This window comes from Sceloporus occidentalis, unplaced genomic scaffold (assembly GCF_023333645.1).
Source record: "Sceloporus occidentalis isolate IW3139 unplaced genomic scaffold, rSceOcc1.0.p SCAF_6, whole genome shotgun sequence".
NCBI lineage: Eukaryota > Metazoa > Chordata > Lepidosauria > Squamata > Phrynosomatidae > Sceloporus > Sceloporus occidentalis.
The window spans coordinates 80,687,558-80,704,840 of NW_028316986.1; the positions used below are offsets into that span (position 1 = coordinate 80,687,558).

At 38.0% G+C, this 17,283-nt stretch overlaps 1 protein-coding gene across 1 annotated transcript in view; it reads left to right on the forward strand.

Moving 5' to 3' along the window:
- Positions 1–17,283, forward strand: part of SYNE1 (spectrin repeat containing nuclear envelope protein 1) — a 437,342-nt gene that overhangs the window by 288,764 nt on the left and 131,295 nt on the right. The window contains exons 94-102 of the mRNA XM_089530176.1: positions 800–967; positions 2,197–2,358; positions 5,656–5,850; positions 7,130–7,303; positions 10,879–11,070; positions 14,014–14,145; positions 15,209–15,315; positions 16,646–16,799; positions 17,018–17,149. Of these exons, the coding sequence (XP_089386302.1) occupies positions 800–967; positions 2,197–2,358; positions 5,656–5,850; positions 7,130–7,303; positions 10,879–11,070; positions 14,014–14,145; positions 15,209–15,315; positions 16,646–16,799; positions 17,018–17,149 (1,416 nt within the window). The remainder of the gene's footprint in view (positions 1–799; positions 968–2,196; positions 2,359–5,655; positions 5,851–7,129; positions 7,304–10,878; positions 11,071–14,013; positions 14,146–15,208; positions 15,316–16,645; positions 16,800–17,017; positions 17,150–17,283) is intronic.

Genomic DNA, 17,283 nt, shown 5'->3' on the forward strand with positions numbered 1-17,283 from the left:
TAGTTCCAAAAAATCACGTCTTTTTCCCCCACAAAAAACACCACATATGTTTTAAAAAGCCTTGCAGTCCTTGACCTCTTCCATCAGCACTGATCCTCAAGGCCCCTGGATAATATATGCCAATAGTTTCTAGAAACATTGTCAGACATCCCCCAGTATTTGGGGGGAAATATTAAATACAATCTTATTTTTGTTAGATTAAAAACAGGCAAAGTCTTCATTTCTGTTTTTATTTCAATCAAACTTAGATTTTCAGAATGCTATTAAGGCCCTGTACAGACCAGCCTGGGGGCAGAGTAGGGGTGTCACATCCAGATGACGCACACCCTGCCCCTGCCCCAGGGTGCCATGATGCCATGCACTGCTCCACACGGCACGTGGCATCATGATGCTTCTCCAGCTCTGTGTCTATCTGATGCAGTGCCAAAGGAGCACCATAGAGCCACACCACCACAGCTATGGCGCCCTTTCGAGGCCACAAAAAGGAGCCACTTTTTTGTGGCTCCTTTTTGTGCACTCAAAAGACCAGATTGGGGCCACATCATGAGGTTGCCACAGCCCCAATCCAGCTAGGAAAGGGGAGGAGTCCCGCCAGCCCTTCAGAGTGGTCTGTCAAGCCCCTAAGTCTTTTCTTTGAACTGAAAATGTTACATGCATTTTTAAAATTCATGTGGGGAATAAAACTTTACTGGTGTTCAGTGCTTGTAAATTTAAGCTGTGTTGGAGCAGCACTTCACTAGAATATAATGATGTTTCAGCTCCTCTTATGAAAGTGCCATATTATGCTTCATGCTCATAGGACATTGCTTATTATCAAGCCTTATCTGCTGAACAGTTGCAGACAGAAGCTTCCAAGATTCAGCCCAGCACCTCGTCCACTCAGGAGTCCTGTGAACCAGGATTAGAATCAACCACCAGTACTAGGTTGGATGATTTGCAGCGTTCTTGGGAAACACTAAAGAATGTGGTAAGATGTTTGGTGTTACTATACATGCTTGTGGTTTTGGTGATTGTGTCAGATTATTTTAAAAAAAATTGTATTACTTTAAAAATCTGAAAAGTGCTGGTGTGATAGCACTTCAGCTTATAAGCAAAGTTCTGTGCATATGGTTTGATTAAATAAAACAGTTCATCCACGTCATATTTTTAAGCAGTCATATCAGACTCAATGAGGCTGCTCTCATATATAATGAGGGCAAACTCAGTTATTCAGGTGTTACTTCTTGGCAACGTCCTGGCACTATGCACTGGCAAACCCTGAGTGTCGTTGCTAGCTTACTAACTAGGACTGAGCAATCTTAACATATCACAACTTTGCATTTCCAAGTACTTAGGCTTGCAGTTCAATGCTAGATTTGAACTTGAAGCCCATTGTGGCTTAGGATCAAGGTAATGAATAAGACTTAAGTAGAGCAATGGTGGAGCAACGTGAAACTATCTGAAAGGAAGGAAAGAGGTAACAAAGAACAAGGAAGGAAGGAAGGAAGGAAGGAAGGAAGGAAGGAAGGAAGGAATAATTATCTTGTAAGCTTACCATGAAGCTTCTTTGGTACAAATGCATATGCCAACTTGTGGACATCTAGGGTGGGGGTCAGTAGTGTTTCCAAAAAGAGCAACAAATCTAATAGTGTGGCCCTGCTTTATTATAACTTCATGATGCAGGCTTCATATGATTCACACAAGGCACCAAAGACATAAGGAGATAGTAAATATTAAATTTTTTGTAAGTTTCAGATTTTTAGTAACTAAGCCCTAAAGATTGCACAAAGCTCCAACTATATGAGAAAAATGTCCTGCAGTCTGGTTCTTAGTGAAGATAAAGTCTTAGCCAAAATTTATTTTCATCTGAGCAATATGAAAACATTTCAGCTATATAAGTGATATTGGAAACTGTTTTCAAATTGCTGACAATATGAGTTTACATATGAAAATATTTGAACAAGCTCTGGCCCTATTATGATCTTTTCCCCTTTCCCCAAATCTCCAGGTCCAATTGCAAAATGGAAAATGAGGTGATGATGGAGAAAAATGTAACATATGTGTAAATTCATTGTTGTTTTAATACCATCTATATTTTCTATACTGGCATATCATGGTATCTCAATGAAATTATTTGCTTGCTTACTTGCTTGCTTGCTTGCCTACTTAATAGAAAAGTAGGGTTGTCTGTCTGCTCACTGATTATTTTTCCTTTAGATTAGTGAAAAGCAGCGCACCCTCTATGAAGCCCTTGAACGTCAGCAGAAGTACCAAGACTCTCTCCAGTCTATATCAACAAAAATGGAAGCAATTGAGGTGAAATTAAATGAGACTCTGGGAGCAGACAAGAGTCCAGAGAGTCAGATGGCTGAACATCAGGTAAAAGTAAATCAATAACCAATCACAATTGTTTGCTTCTTGTCCAATTGTAAGCCTTCATTCTTCAAATCCAAATGCCTGACAAAATTGTGTCCTGAAAATAAATTCAAAATATGATATGAGTTATAATTAGATATTGTAAGATATAACTGTATACTTCATCTTCCAGTCCATCTGTTTATTAACTTTTTCTTACAATGATAATGGAGGCAGGGGAACAAGATGCAAGCAACAGCTACTGTTAATTAAAATCTTGGCAGATTTTTCATGTGATGAGATCACATGAGAAAAACCTTGTACAGTTGGCCCTCCTTATACATGGACTTTTTATACATGGATTCAAGCATCCACGGCTTGAAAATATTCAAATAAAGTATAAATTTCAAGTATCAAACCTTGATTCTTCGATTTTATATAAGACACCATTTTGCTATGCCATTGTATTTAATGGGACTTGAGCATACACGGATTTTGTTATTCACGGGGGTTCCTGGAACCAAACCCCAGCGGATAACAAGGGTCCACGGTACCTCAGACATGGATTTAGCATTTCCATGCATTTGTTGAGAACTGTAAATCTTAGGCCTCAATTTTTGGTAGTCAAACTAGGGTTGAATCAGTGAGACTCGTGTAAATGTTGACTCAGCAACAGGTGTTTCACTGGATTTACTTTCAGTAAATAAATCCCAGAGTTAAAAAATTCCAGTTACAGAGAAACTGTAATTTTCATACAGTTAAGTAACATATGAAAGCTCAAAATTCTACGTGTGACAAAATCTCTTGAGATTTCTTTTTTTTATTACAAATAAAGTACACATACATAACATATAACATATAACATAAACCAGTAACATTCATCTCTATCATCCCCTTCCCTCCCCCCTCCCCCTCCCCTATACTTAAAATACCTTCCATACTCCTTCTCTTCATACATTCCCTAGACTGGACAACACAAAACTGACTTCCTTGGTCTGAACCCTTACCGTTTATTTTATTGACTCTAGTTGTCTATCTTTTTATTAGTAGTAACTGGTTTTGTTTTGACTTCACCTATAACACTTTTGACTTTCCTGATCTTAATTCATTCTCCTTGTTTATATTGCTTTCTTAAACCTTTCATTTTCTTTTAAGCTGACTTACCTACGTAAGTACCTTGTTAGATTTTGTCTTGTATGTTAGGCCATTTTCCCCTTATGTAACTATACAATTTTTTCCAGACCTTTCTATCCTGCTTCCTTTTTTCTTTGGCTTCTGCATTTATGGCTGAATTATCTCTTAATCCTTCTGAGATTATGTCTATTTCCATCATTTCTAACAATTTGAGAATCCATTCTTCCAACATAATGTCTTTCTTTTTTCCCCCAGTATTTTGCGTACGTTAATCTGGCAGCTGTTAACATGTAGAAAATTATTTTACCGAATCTTCTTTCTATCTCATCCTCCAACATATTTAATAACAAAATTTTGGGTTTATGCTTTAACTCTATGTCCAATATTTCTTTAATTCCTTTAACTATCATTTTCCAAAAATTTTCTGCATATACACAATTCCACTATAAATGATAAAACGTACCTTTTTCCCTTTGACATTTCCAACAAAAGATTTGACCATTACCATAGATTCTACACAGTTTTTCCGGAGATAAATACATAATTTTAACAAAATTTTCCTTTATATCCTGACTTACAGTATATTTCATTCTTTGTCCCCACGATATTTCCCATTGTCTTAGTTCTAATGATTTTTTACAGTCCTTCGCCCATTTGATCATATTTTCTTTAACTAGATCTCCTTCCATCTGGTAATCCAATAATGTCTTATAGAATCTTGCTAGAGCAGCTGGTTTCCCTTTCAACATTATTTCTTCTAGTTTCGAGAGACTTTCTGTAATTTTCATTGTACTTTTATCCACTCTAAATCTAGCTTCCATTTGATAATATAAAAACCAATTACACTTAAAGCCTTCTTCTTTAATCTGTTCTAAAGGTTTCATTGCAAATCCATTACCCGTTTTTATTAATACATCTTTATACCTCAACCAATTCTCTTTTTTTTGTACATCAGTATTAAACAATGCTTCATGGGGGGATAACCAGAGGGGGATATCTGAACTGATCCATCTTTTATATTTCTCCCATATACAAAATCTCTTGAGATTTCTTGAGAGGAGCAGGGTATAAATATTTTAATAAATAACTAATATTTATTTTAACAGAATTTGATTCCATATCATTCCAGTTATCCACCAATCAGTGATACCTGTATAGGGACAATCAAAATGCACAATATGTTGCAAACTTTCAAAACTCCACTGGCTTTTTCATCAGGCAAGCTGTTAAAAACAAGACAGGAAGAAAAAAACTAAAGATGTTAGTCATAGGTCTTCATTTTACTGTTGTTTGTATCTGTTCAGGTGGTATAGAAAGGAATTTCTTGCAGGCTGGCATCTCCTCCTTCTGGCCATGTGGCTACTGGGGTACCCAGGGGTAGCTGTGTTGGCCATATAGCAAATCGAATAACATCAAAAAATCACCGAACAGTGATACTTTTATTGGGCCAACCAAAATGTACAAGAGGCCTATGACTAACATCTTCATTTTCCCCTCCTGTATGGTTTTTAACACCTTGCCTGATGAAGAAGTCAGTGGAGATTCGAAAGCTTCCAATATGTATATTTTGCATTTTAGCTGTTCCAATAAAGGTATCACTGTTTGATGGATTTTTGATTTTACTGGTTTTACTATATGGCTGGATACATTCCAGTTAGAAATTATAAGTTTTTAATATGTTTGTCATATTCATTGTTTGGGTTTAGTGTCTGAGCTAGAACCTTACTGCACAGGAGCTCCACAGAACGGGACAAGAATGGAACGGAAGGGGCCGGGAATCAATGGGGAACGAGTGGGGGAGGTATTTTACTACACACAGAAGTCCCTCACTCGTTCCCTTCCCTTCCCAATCCATCCCAGAGGATGCGATCTTTGAGAACTGTTCAGAACAATTCTCAAAAATTACCTCTTCTGGGACGGATTGGGAACGGAAGGGAAGGGAACGGAATGAGTGAGGGACTTCTTGTGTGCAGGAAAATGCATCCCCCACTTGTTCCGCTCCCTTCCCGGCTCCTTTTGGACCGTTCTCGTCCCATGCCTGGAGCCTGTGCAGTAAGATCCCTAGTCTGGATTTGGTCTGTAATTATTGCATTCAGCCAATATTGTCACTTTTCATTGAGCAAACTAACTTTTGATATATGGTTTCTAGTCATAGTAAAAATTAGTTTGCTTTGCTGTTTTTGCTAGGCTTTGATGGATGAAATTCTGATGCTTCAGGATGAAATCAGTGAGTTACAAACATCATTAGCAGAAGAACTGGTGACTGAACCACTGGATACAGATGCTGCTGATCAACTGGCTTTGCAGTCTACCCTCACTGTGTTAGCAGAGAGGATGGCCACCATTAAGATGAAAGCTTCAGGAAAACGGCAGCTGTTAGAGGTATAAAGAATATGAAAGAAAGCGTAAATCTGGCATGATATTTGCCTTGAAACTTAATACAGTTGGCCCTATGTATCCATGCATTTCTTTTATCTATGGCTTCAAGCATCCACAGTTTGAAAATATTTTTAAAAATCCAAAAAGCAAACCTTGATTTTGCCATTTTATATAAGACACACCATTTAACTATGACATTTCATTTAATGGGACTTGAGTATCCACAGATTTTGGTATCCATGGCAAGTCCTGAAACCAAATCTCAGCAGATACCAAGGACACACTGTACTTTCAAATTAACAAGGTCCTTTAAAGCTTTTTGAGGGCATGAGGTGTCTCTACATATCACTTGCACAGCAAAAGATCTCATAAGCATGTTTGTTACTAGATGCAATGCAGCATCAAGATCAAATTTGCATGTTGCTTCACTTATGCACTTTTCATACACCTGCAGGTAACTGAGTGCTGACAAAGTGTTTTATATGCTTATGTGAATCAGTCCATGGTATATATGTAATATATGCACACTATCAACAGATTAGTTTCCCTTTGATTCTTCACTATTCTCCAAGTTTCTGGTTATATTTTGCATTTGTTTGATTACATATTCTCAGTAACTGCTATCCATGCCACTGTGTTCTACTGTCATTTCCCCCCATACTCATTTAATTGGCACTTTTTGTCAATATGTTTAGCACACATCCTGGAGAGAAATCATGATCAGATTCTTCCAAGCATCATAGTCATAGCTATTGTTTAGATGGTACTTATGATTCTAGTACAGTTAGCCCTCCACATTTGCGGCTTTGACTTTTGCAGATTTAATTATTTGTGGTTTTGATTAATATGTTCTCTCTAGAAATCTTTAGGTCCTCCAGCACAACCCTGCCAGATGTTGACCATAGGGTTGTGCTGGAGAACCTAGACATTCCTAGATAAAACACTTCTCTAGACATTTGTAGGTCCTCCAGCATGATTCTATGATCAACTTCTGGCAGATGTTGACCATGGGGTTGCACTGGAGATTCTTAGAGAAAGTGCTTTGTCCTGTAAAAATAATAGTGGTTTTTATTTACAGTTTTTCCACATTCACAGGGGCTCTCTACCCCAATCCCAATGAGTGTGAAGGGACCACTGTACACTTTTTGCCCTTCCATTAACCTGTTTTCCTCTTCTCATTATCCTATCTACTAAACCAATAATTTTTACCAATAATCAGATGTAGATTTTTGTGTGTTCAGAATTAAATGATTTGAAAATAACGGCCAGATCTAATTATCAGGAGAAACTCAATGAGCAGCTAGAAGAACAACGGCAAGAACAGGCTCTGCAAAGATACCGTTCTGAAGCAGATGAACTGGACCACTGGCTCTTGAATACAAAAGCCACACTAGATACCACCTTGGTTACTGCTGAAGAACCTATGGATATGGATGCTCAGCTGGTTGATTGCCAGGTAAAATAATCTTAATTGAATCAGTTTATTTTGTACTTTTAAAAAATTCTTGTTATTATATTAAGCCTAATGCTGACCTTGTCTTTCACTATCTGCATTTCTTAGGGCCCTAGTGCCTACACCAATGCTTTTTACATATGCAAAACATGTTTGACCTACCACTTCTACCTGCACACCTTTGAAAGCTTTCCATAATCTACAGCACAAAATCTACATGTAGAGTGAGCAATGTCTCAACCAGCCATTAGTGAATATGGATTTGTTGTTGCTGTTGTGTGCCTTCAAGTCATTTCTGATTTATGGTGATCCTAAGGTGAACCTATCATGGGGTTCACCCTGGTGGCGCAGTGGTTAAATGCCTGTACTGCAGCCACTTACTCACAAACTATAAGGTTGCGAGTTCAATACCAGCAAAAGGGCTCAAGCTCAACTCAGGCATGCATCCTTCTGAGGAGGTCACTCAACTGAGTACCCAGATTGTTGGGGACAATTAGCTTACACTTTGTAAACCACTTATGGAGTGCTTAAGTGGACTGATAAGTGGTATAGAAATGTACTTGCTACTGCTATTTTCTTGGGAAGAGTTGTTCAGAAGTTTGCCATTGCCTTCCTCTGAGGCTGGGAGCATGTGACTTGCCCAAGGTCACCCAGTGAGTTTCATGGCCAAACTAGGAATCAAACCCTGCTCTCCAGAGTTGTAGTCCAATAATCAAGCCAGTATGCCATGCTGGCTGCTACACAATTAAAATATTTTAGTAGGGAAACCAGAGAATACATTACCTTACTTTCTTGAAATGGGTGAAATGGATACAGTAGACATTTTCCAGAGCCTTGCCTAGATTTGAAAGCTATATAAGTTCTCTATAGAAAATAATTGCATTTACAATTATTCATTATCTTCATTTTCTTACCCTAATATAATGTCTGATCACATTAAAGTGGTGTTACAATATTAGTATCTCATTGTGCTCCTGCTTGTTTGATGTTTATATCCAAAGTTGTTTTTCATTTTTAAAGAGATTGTCATATATTATAACTTGATTATCTAGTGTGTGAAAAGAAAAAAGCTCTTGGTTGAGAGAGCATTCAGATCAAAGCAAATACCATACATTTTCCAGAAAATTAGGATAGATAAATCAAGTGATGGCATGCGCAAGATGATACATGAAATAACATGTGTTGAAGACTTGACTTTATGTTCAGTAAATACTGGCCTGCTTTACATTTAACATTAATCTATGATAGAGCACTAGACATGGAATGAATACCCACACATTTCCTTGTCCTTTATATGAAAGGGTGTCTCAGCACTTTGAGACCTACTGTTAAAAAAAAATGTAAGATTTTTAAAAAAGGTTTTTGAAAAAGGTTTGTTCAAAAACTTATTTTGTGGAAAAAAAATCAAGCACTATTTTGCATGGTATTTTGTGCAAAAATCCCTGTTTTGTGCAAAATAATCTGTAGAAGAAAAACATTTTTGGTACCAATCTTTCTCAAAAAAAAAAAAAATTCTGCAGAGTGTCAAATTGTATTGAAAATTGGGAAGTAGCTCACATAATCTGATCCAGCAGTGGGGGAAAATGCAGTTGTTCATTCCTGTATTGATGTAAGCCCAAAATTGCATGTATTCAAGAACAAAATAAGCAAACATTTACATCCGTATTCAGAACTGCATGGCTGAGTAGATGTGAGTGTTGATGTTGTATTTTATCCCTTCTCTCTTAGCATTGTGACAAGGAGGAAATGGGAGACTGAAAGCAGCTATATCTTGTTTTAAACAAATGAGAGTTTATAATTATGGCGGGATACATACCGCCATTTAGTACGTCTTCTATACGTACTAGGGTTAGGAAGGGGCGGTGCTTCCGCACCCCCCTAACCCTAGTACGTATAGAATACGTACAAGATGGCGGCGCCCCTTCCACATGGGCGCCGCCATCTTGACGTACTGGACGCACAGCGTCCAGACGTGTCGCGCCGCTTGTGACGTAGCGAGCGCGCCCCTGGCGCCTCGCTACGTCGCAAACGCGACGAAAAAAGAAGCTCCATTTTGGAGCTTCTTTTTCGGTCCGCGCGGGAGTCGGGCCGTGTGAAGGCTCCGGCTCCCCCGCGGACCTACTGGCGGCGGCGGCAGAGCGGCGCAAAGTGGCGGTATGTACCCCGCCTATGTCTCAGTAGGGAGAAATTGTTTAACTTAAAAAATGGTTTGTTAAAACAAGCTAAGCAAGATCAGCCTTGGTTAGTACTTGGACAGGAGACTGACAATAGATATGAGGTGCTGCAGAGGATATTTCAGAGGAAGGAACTGGCAAAACCACCACTGAGTATTCTTTGCCTGAGAACACACACTCTATTAAATTCAGGGGGCTGCCATTAGTGGACAAGGTCAGGCCGGAATCTAACTAGACAAATTATTTCAGCTGTACTTATAGAACTGCTTCCTTAAGTGGTTAAAGATATGTGTTCTAGTCCACACTTTTTCTCTGGTCCATATCATTCAAAGACAGATGTCTTCTTTGTGATTGGTCCCTGAAAAATAAATGTGAGCATAATATGGAAAGACATGCTAATTGCAGGGGAAATACAGTTCCTCTGATGTCAATTTTGTCCCTGAGGGGCCTCTGTTGTGAATCTAGTGAAGTTATATTAATACAAGAGTTTTTTTCATCTCTAGTCTTTCCTAATACTATGAGTTACCTTTTATTCAATCCTATCTCATGTTACAGACCTCTCAAATCTGTGCTAACACCAGGTTTTCTGTAACTGCATGGTAAAAAGTTAACAGCAAAATATTTAAAGTGGCAAACTTGCAACACATTTATTTGTGATTTGAAAACACAAAGAAGTTCCTTCCTTATCATTTGTATATCAGATTAAATTTCTTGGGGAAAATAAAGTCTTTAAAATTGCCAGTGTCACAATACTGTCACTTATTTTTTTATCATGTATAAATACTTAGCTGCATTTCAAAATAAACATGCCAGAGATTTGCACTTTAAGTCACTCTCTAGACGAAAGAAGATTATGTGAAGGATCTTAGGCCCATTCATGCACCAATCAGAAAGATCCACAGTGAGAAGAGAAGCTTATCAATAGAACCAGAGCAATGACAAGAGGGAAGGAAGAGAAGGGCAGGGAAAAGTACCTCCCCTGAATACACAAGGCAGATGTGGGAAAATAAGAAGAAAAGAGCAGCCATTATTGAGTGTGATTTGTTTACTTCCATAATTTGGGGACATTCACAAATTTTGTTATCTTGCTGCACTGAAGGGATGACATACCATTTAAACATCTGAGTGTCACTGAAATGCAAACAAAATGTCTGTTTTGCTAACATTTTTCTTGGTTTCAAACAAAGCTGCCTCTTCTTGGTGGATTTTTTTTCCTGAATAAAAATAAATTTTAGAAGCTTGGGAAATGCAAAATATTGGAAACATATTTCTGAGGATACTGGAGAAAACCAGAGAGGGCAGAAATGCAGATCTGGCTTGTTCTTAGCTTGGAAGAAGTTGAGGTAAGCCCCTGGCGGATACTTCAAGATGTATGAATTTGCCTCCTTGTTTTTGCTGCTTCAGAACATGCTTGTGGAAATTGAGCAGAAGGTGGTAGCTTTGTCTGAGCTGTCAGTGCATAATGAAAACCTTCTCATGGAAGGAAAAGCTCATACCAAGGATGAGGCTGAGCAGCTGGCAGTAAAGCTAAGGACACTAAAAGGAAGCCTTTTGGAGCTGCAGAGAGTTCTCCATGACAAGCAGATCAACATCCAAGTAAGTAGCTCTTCCTAATTGGCTTTCAAAGGAGGGGAGGGAGATTGGGTTTATATTTTTTCTCCCTTCTCTGTGGGTGTTGAAATGGAGAGAGCAGTTGTCGTTATTATATGGCTATCTGTTATGAATTCTCAACTGATTAGAAATGCTCCCCCAAGTTATAGTTTACTTTCCTAATTGTACCCTTATTATTTTATCTCAATGAGGTGTCTGGAGAATCCTAAATTTATTCAACCGTTTTCATTTGTTGTAATCTTTCCCTTCATCAAAGAAGGGACTGGGTAATTTAGGGCCTGGATTATTCATACTGAATGCAGGTGTTTAAATATGGTGGGTCTTGGTGGGGTGTTTTTAAGCACTATTTTTAAAATGTATGAAATACTGACATATATAATTTTGCAGTTAAATAAGATATTTCATTATCTGTTAGAGAAAACAGATCAAGTATTTTAGCTCCTCTTAATACAATTTTGTATTTGGTAAGAGAGTAAGGATCCATGTATTTCCTGCAGTATTAGAAGATATTGATTAAGTTTATGCTCATGTGATAAAATAGCTATGGAAAATACTGAGGTTTTCAAGAACTTAGATTTGTGCCAAGATCCTAAAAATTGTTTTTAAATGCTAAATGAATGATAAATCTCCAAAAACACACAGAAGTCCATAGTGTGCCACTAATTACCTCTGACTTCATGTTCTTTTCTTGTAAAGTCTGGTGTGTGTGTTTTTTGTTGGTTTTTTGGTTGTTGTTGTTTGGTATCAAAACTTTGCTTTAATGTGCAAAAACAGGCTATATTTCAAACTATTCTGTTTTCCCATTTGAAATATTCTGAAATTTCTAATTTGAAAGCCTGTACTACTGCAGAAGATATACTTCTAAAATATACTTCCAAAAGTATATTTGAGTATGACTAGAGTAAGATCAGTATAAAAACTAGACCTTGTTGGCATTATAGTATCATAACAGCCAGAACAAGGGGGAAAACGGTTTTCCACAAGGAAACCTCTGAAGCACAATGAAACTTAATCAACTGAAAATAAAGGCATTCTTAAAGACAATAAAATATTTTGATTATTTTTGCATCAGCACATATATTAAACTTTTTATCATTTTGGTAACATTTCTTCATGGGTGTAATAACTTTAAAATAGTTTTATTCTAACTAATAAATAAATAGTACATTATTGAAAAATCATATTTGCTTTAAAGTAGTGCATCAAATTGTCATAAGAGCATAGCTTTTAAAAAAGAACTTCTACTGCCCATTATGTATTTTTACCTCAAGAGTTGAAATAAGAACTTGTTTCTCTGAAGATGCCAGCCACAGATGCTGGCGAAATGTCAGGAATAAACTCTTCTAGAACATGGCCACATAACCCAAAAAGCCCACAAAAAACTATGGATGCTGGACATGACAGCCTTCGACTTCACATAAGAATTTGTTTGTTGTTTTTATGCGACCACAGAAAAGAGCAAGAAATTACTATGTTATCAGGCAGGAGTTTTATTTTATTATAGATGTGCATTTCTCATATATAACTTTTACTTATAATGGCAAAATAAATTCTCTGAGGATTAATGACCAGAGACATGAGCAGCAGTTGAAGAAATGTGAATCCAACTGATCCTTAATCCCACTACTATGTGTCAATGTCATTATATCACATGACAGATACAACTACAGATTAAAATAAGATTTAAAGAGATGTGATTTTAAAATCATTTTTGATTCGCTGTTATAAATTAATGAATTGTAGTCACATATTTCCAGAAATAGCCATCTTAAAAACCCCTGCAGTACTTTTTCTTCAGTCTGTAGAAATACATTGATCTGGACATAGTAAGGGGAAATTGTGCTGAAGTATGTAAATTGGATTTAGATTGAATGACACAAAGGTGACTTCTAAAAAAGAGAAGTGTTCAAAAGCCAATATGTGAACTTTCTAGTCTTCTAGATGCCAGGTGATCTTAAAATTAACATCTTAAGTAAAATAAGCAAAAGGAACAGTGTCAGAACTTGCTCATTTCTTGATTTCTTCATATGTTCTTCCTAAATGCTCTGTCCATATAAACTCCTACCCTCCATCAATTACGGCACCTAATTCTACCTCCTGTTTGGATGGAGCATACTTGTGATTACATAGTTGCCATCGTAATCTGCTTGTAAAAAAATTAGAGGGTTTGTCTTGTTACTAGCAGAGAGAAAGTGCTGGTTTAAAGTGTGGCCCTTCCAGACTTCCCAGACTGGCTCTTTTATCTCCAACAAAGTTGGAAAATGATAAATGGCCTCTCCTGGAAATCTCCAAGAGTGGTAATCTGCCATTACTGGGGCCCACCACATAGTTTAAGATAAAAATAGTCCCTATTTTTCAAAATCAAAAGTAGAGTTCTCGATACTTCTGCTTTTGTTTTGTTTTTTAATATTTTTGGCATTCTATATGGATGCTCAGATGGTCCCAGGAATAGAAAACTAACCTCCAGACCCACAACAGGTATCTAGTACTGAACTAGATGCAGAAAGATGCTATGTCGAAGGCCACTAAACGTATTGAAGGCAAAACTGGCTCAGAGCTCTTATTGAAGTGAGAGCCTGTATAGTAATGATTACTTGGACCAGGATCCATGCAGTCCACTTTTTTACCCCCCCAAATCAAAAAGCTCATTTCATAACTTGTTAAGATATTGTTTAAACCATTCAGCATGCCTACCTGTACGGCCTTCACTGATCTTATAACTCCATACATACCAGCTGAGAGCTCAAATGAGGCGCCACTCATATAGAATGCCTTATAGATAAAGTTTTCTTACAGGCCCAGAATTACATTTAAATATGTCCTAATATGGACCTGAATAGTCACTTTATGCTCTTCAAATGACAATCTTACTCCCTAAATTCACATTCCACTTTTGTTCTCCCTCTTTTTATTTTATATTAAAAGCAGGGAGTTTTACAGGAAAAGGAGGAGTGTGAATTGGATCTGGTCACCTCTCAAAGTCCTAGTGTCCAAGAATGGCTGGCACAAGCACGGACAACCCGTTCACAGCAACAACAGAGCAGCCTACAGAGACAGAAAGTGAGTGTGCTATACTTAAATACCGGTTGTGGAACTGCTTACAGGCATTTGTGAGCAGCTGGGTCCAATTCTGTTTATATTCATGGTTCTATGTTCAGGGCTGGGGCATGCACATATATACCTATTATGCCTTGTTCACATGAAATGGAGGTGGCACTATGCCTTTTGTCAACTTTTGTGGCCTGACATCCATGTGTGTCTAAAATTGGGAAACCGTCATGTGTGGAGTTCTCAATGCATAGGCTCCTTCACAAACTGAAAGCCTGGTCAGTTGGGACCCTGGCCTATTAATGTTGATGCTTAGGCCCTTACACTTCCCAACAGTAAATACAGGTGTTCTTGCTAAACATGTGGAAATTTGCAGCTGGGCCAAGTAAACCACGCAGTGCAGAAGCAGGGCCAGTAGTTTCCCCCTGCTCCCCTTTAATCACATCAGCCCTCCTTTGATGCAGTAATCACTGTACTCTGTAAAAATACAGCAAAGACTGATTTTACATGAACGTAGACTTTCCCTCATGCTCATAATCACCCCACATTGGGTCTTCTAGCTCTAAATTACCCATGTACAGAAAATATTCCACCCTCTATACTCAGAAAATATAATTGATTCCCGAGTCCAGAAAGACCCTTCCCCAATGGATTCATCCACAGTTAATGGTCTGGTGTGAAATAACAAGGTTATATTCATCTGTAAAGCCAGCTGCTTTTTTATCACCAGAAATGCCAATATATTATGCTCTATCCAACCTTTCCGAAAATAGGTAGGCAAAGAAATATTTACAATGCAAGAGATAATTAGCTGAATGTGAACGTTTCTAGCCAGGTAACAACTGGCCAGGGATTGGAAACTGAAACACTGGAGCCCTAGGAGGACCACTCCATATGGTGGGCCTGATTCATGGGTCCTGGGTCTCATAAATTCTCTCAGTGTCACTCTGCAGAGCAAAATCAAAATATTCATTCTACATTCTCTCTCAAATGTGTCCCAACAAGTATACATCTAGTATTTCTAAATACAAAACAGCACATGGTTGCTAAGGCAATTCTTTTTGATTATTTTTAGGAACTAGAGAAAGAGCTAGCAGAGCAAAAGAATCTACTTCGCTCCGTGGCAAGTCGTGGAGAAGAAATTCTAACCCAGCACTCCATTCCAGATAACCTTGGTCCTAGGTGCAATTTCAATATATTTTATTCATGTTCAGTGGCTTTGATGTTGTTCATCATGCCTATATATTTTCACACTTTGTTCAGTGATTTATTGTGAAGAAATGCTAAACATTTACATTTAAAGTAAGAGTCTTAGAATAAGTTCACATTTTACCCTATGAAGATTACATTATAGATTCTGTTTGAGCCATCTTTTCATATGGAAGGTTAAATGAAGCTGTCTGTAGTAGGCCTTGATAAAAAGAGGATCATTTGCTCACAGATTGAATTCCTTCAGGTTTTGATTTACAGTCACATATGTCCTAAGGTTCGTAAGGATACGTATGTCCTAAGCCAAGGAACACCTCTAGGGGAAAAAATATATCAAAACCTAATTCATCCCTAACATGGCTGAATACACAGGGAATCATACACAGACTATTTGGAAAGAACTCAAAGATGACCAAATCAGTTTCCCCCATATTTGAATTAATTTGATCTCAAGTTCTTTCTAGTCCAGATATGAAGAAATTTGCAAATTGGGGTAATTGTCATTAGGATTGAACTGACTCTAAATGCTTCCCTACTTGTAATCTATGTTGAATCCCCGTTCAGCCAGGTAAACCCACTGGATGACTTTGGGCAAGTCATGTATTAGCCTCAGAGGAAGGCAAAGGCAAACCGCCTTTGAACAAATCTTGCCAAGAAAACCCCATTGTAGGTTTGCCTTAGGATCATCATTTATAAGTCAGAAATGACTTAATTTCACACAACTATGAATCTCTGAAGGTTTTCTCTTCTTGTCATATGTTAACAACAGCCAAGATTCAGGCATAGTTATGTATACTCTCCCACATCAGCAGGCTCAGCCTACATGTCCTTTGGCTGGGCTCCCCTTCCCACAGCTGTTCAGTGGCCAAGGAAGGGCAAGATGCAGACAGGCAGCAATTGGCACCATTCTTGCAACCAGCATGAAGAAGAAGACATCATTCTCTCTTACCTCTGAAGGTCCCCTAGGAGCTCAAGGAACATGCTTGTTCCTTTCTACAGCCAGTTTCCACAGCTGTCCTCTCTCCTATTGTTACTGCATGGTCATGGGGAGAAGTTCCTAGCCTGAGGACAGGTAAATGATTCAAGGAGAAAATTGTTGAAGGTGGAGTTTCTGAATTCCTCCATTCCCCATGGCCAAAAAAGTACATACACAGGTGTAAGCAACATTTTGTTACATTTTCCCCTTGTTAGTAACAGGATATCAATTATTATTGTGAATAGCAGAACTGAAATGCATAGAGGCACACCAAAATAGTTGCAATTCTGATATTGCTATTTGCTTTTATATTTGGCATTATAACAGGGAGCCAGATGTATTAACACAGGAGTTGGGTTTAGAAGGAGAGAAGCCTTCCATTGAAAATCAAATGAAAATGAAGTGGGAAAGCCTTCATCAGGAATTCGGCATTAAGCACAAACTTCTGCAAAATGCTCTGGAACAAGAACAGGAGCAGCCAGTAAGCACCCTTTCAAAGTTATTTTTCTTTTGTCTGTATAGAGTAAATAAAATTGTGCATGATTAAGCATAGTAATGTCTTTTCTTTAGAATGTTGTTTGAAAAAAAGAAGGTAGTCCTAGCCAGAGTCTTGCAAGAAGGGTGTAAGAGCCCTGTATTAATGTTATGTAGACATGCCAGAAAAATAAATACTGTAATCGCTGCTTTCTCCCTCAACAGCTCTACAGTAGACCAAGCAAGCTTATGTCTGGTGTGCCATTGTACAAACAAGAAGGACAGACTCAAGATAAACCATCAGTAACCTCCTTGTTGGTTGGTTTGAATGAGGCTTTTGAAGAAGTTTCTTCCCAGGTAGAATATTTTATAATGTTCTTTAAAAAAACACATGTGATTAGTTGATGTTAAGTGGCCTTCCATGGTTCAATCATAGCAATACAAGGCGGCCCATTTGTGCCTCCTCAGATGTTGCACATCAATGTGATTGT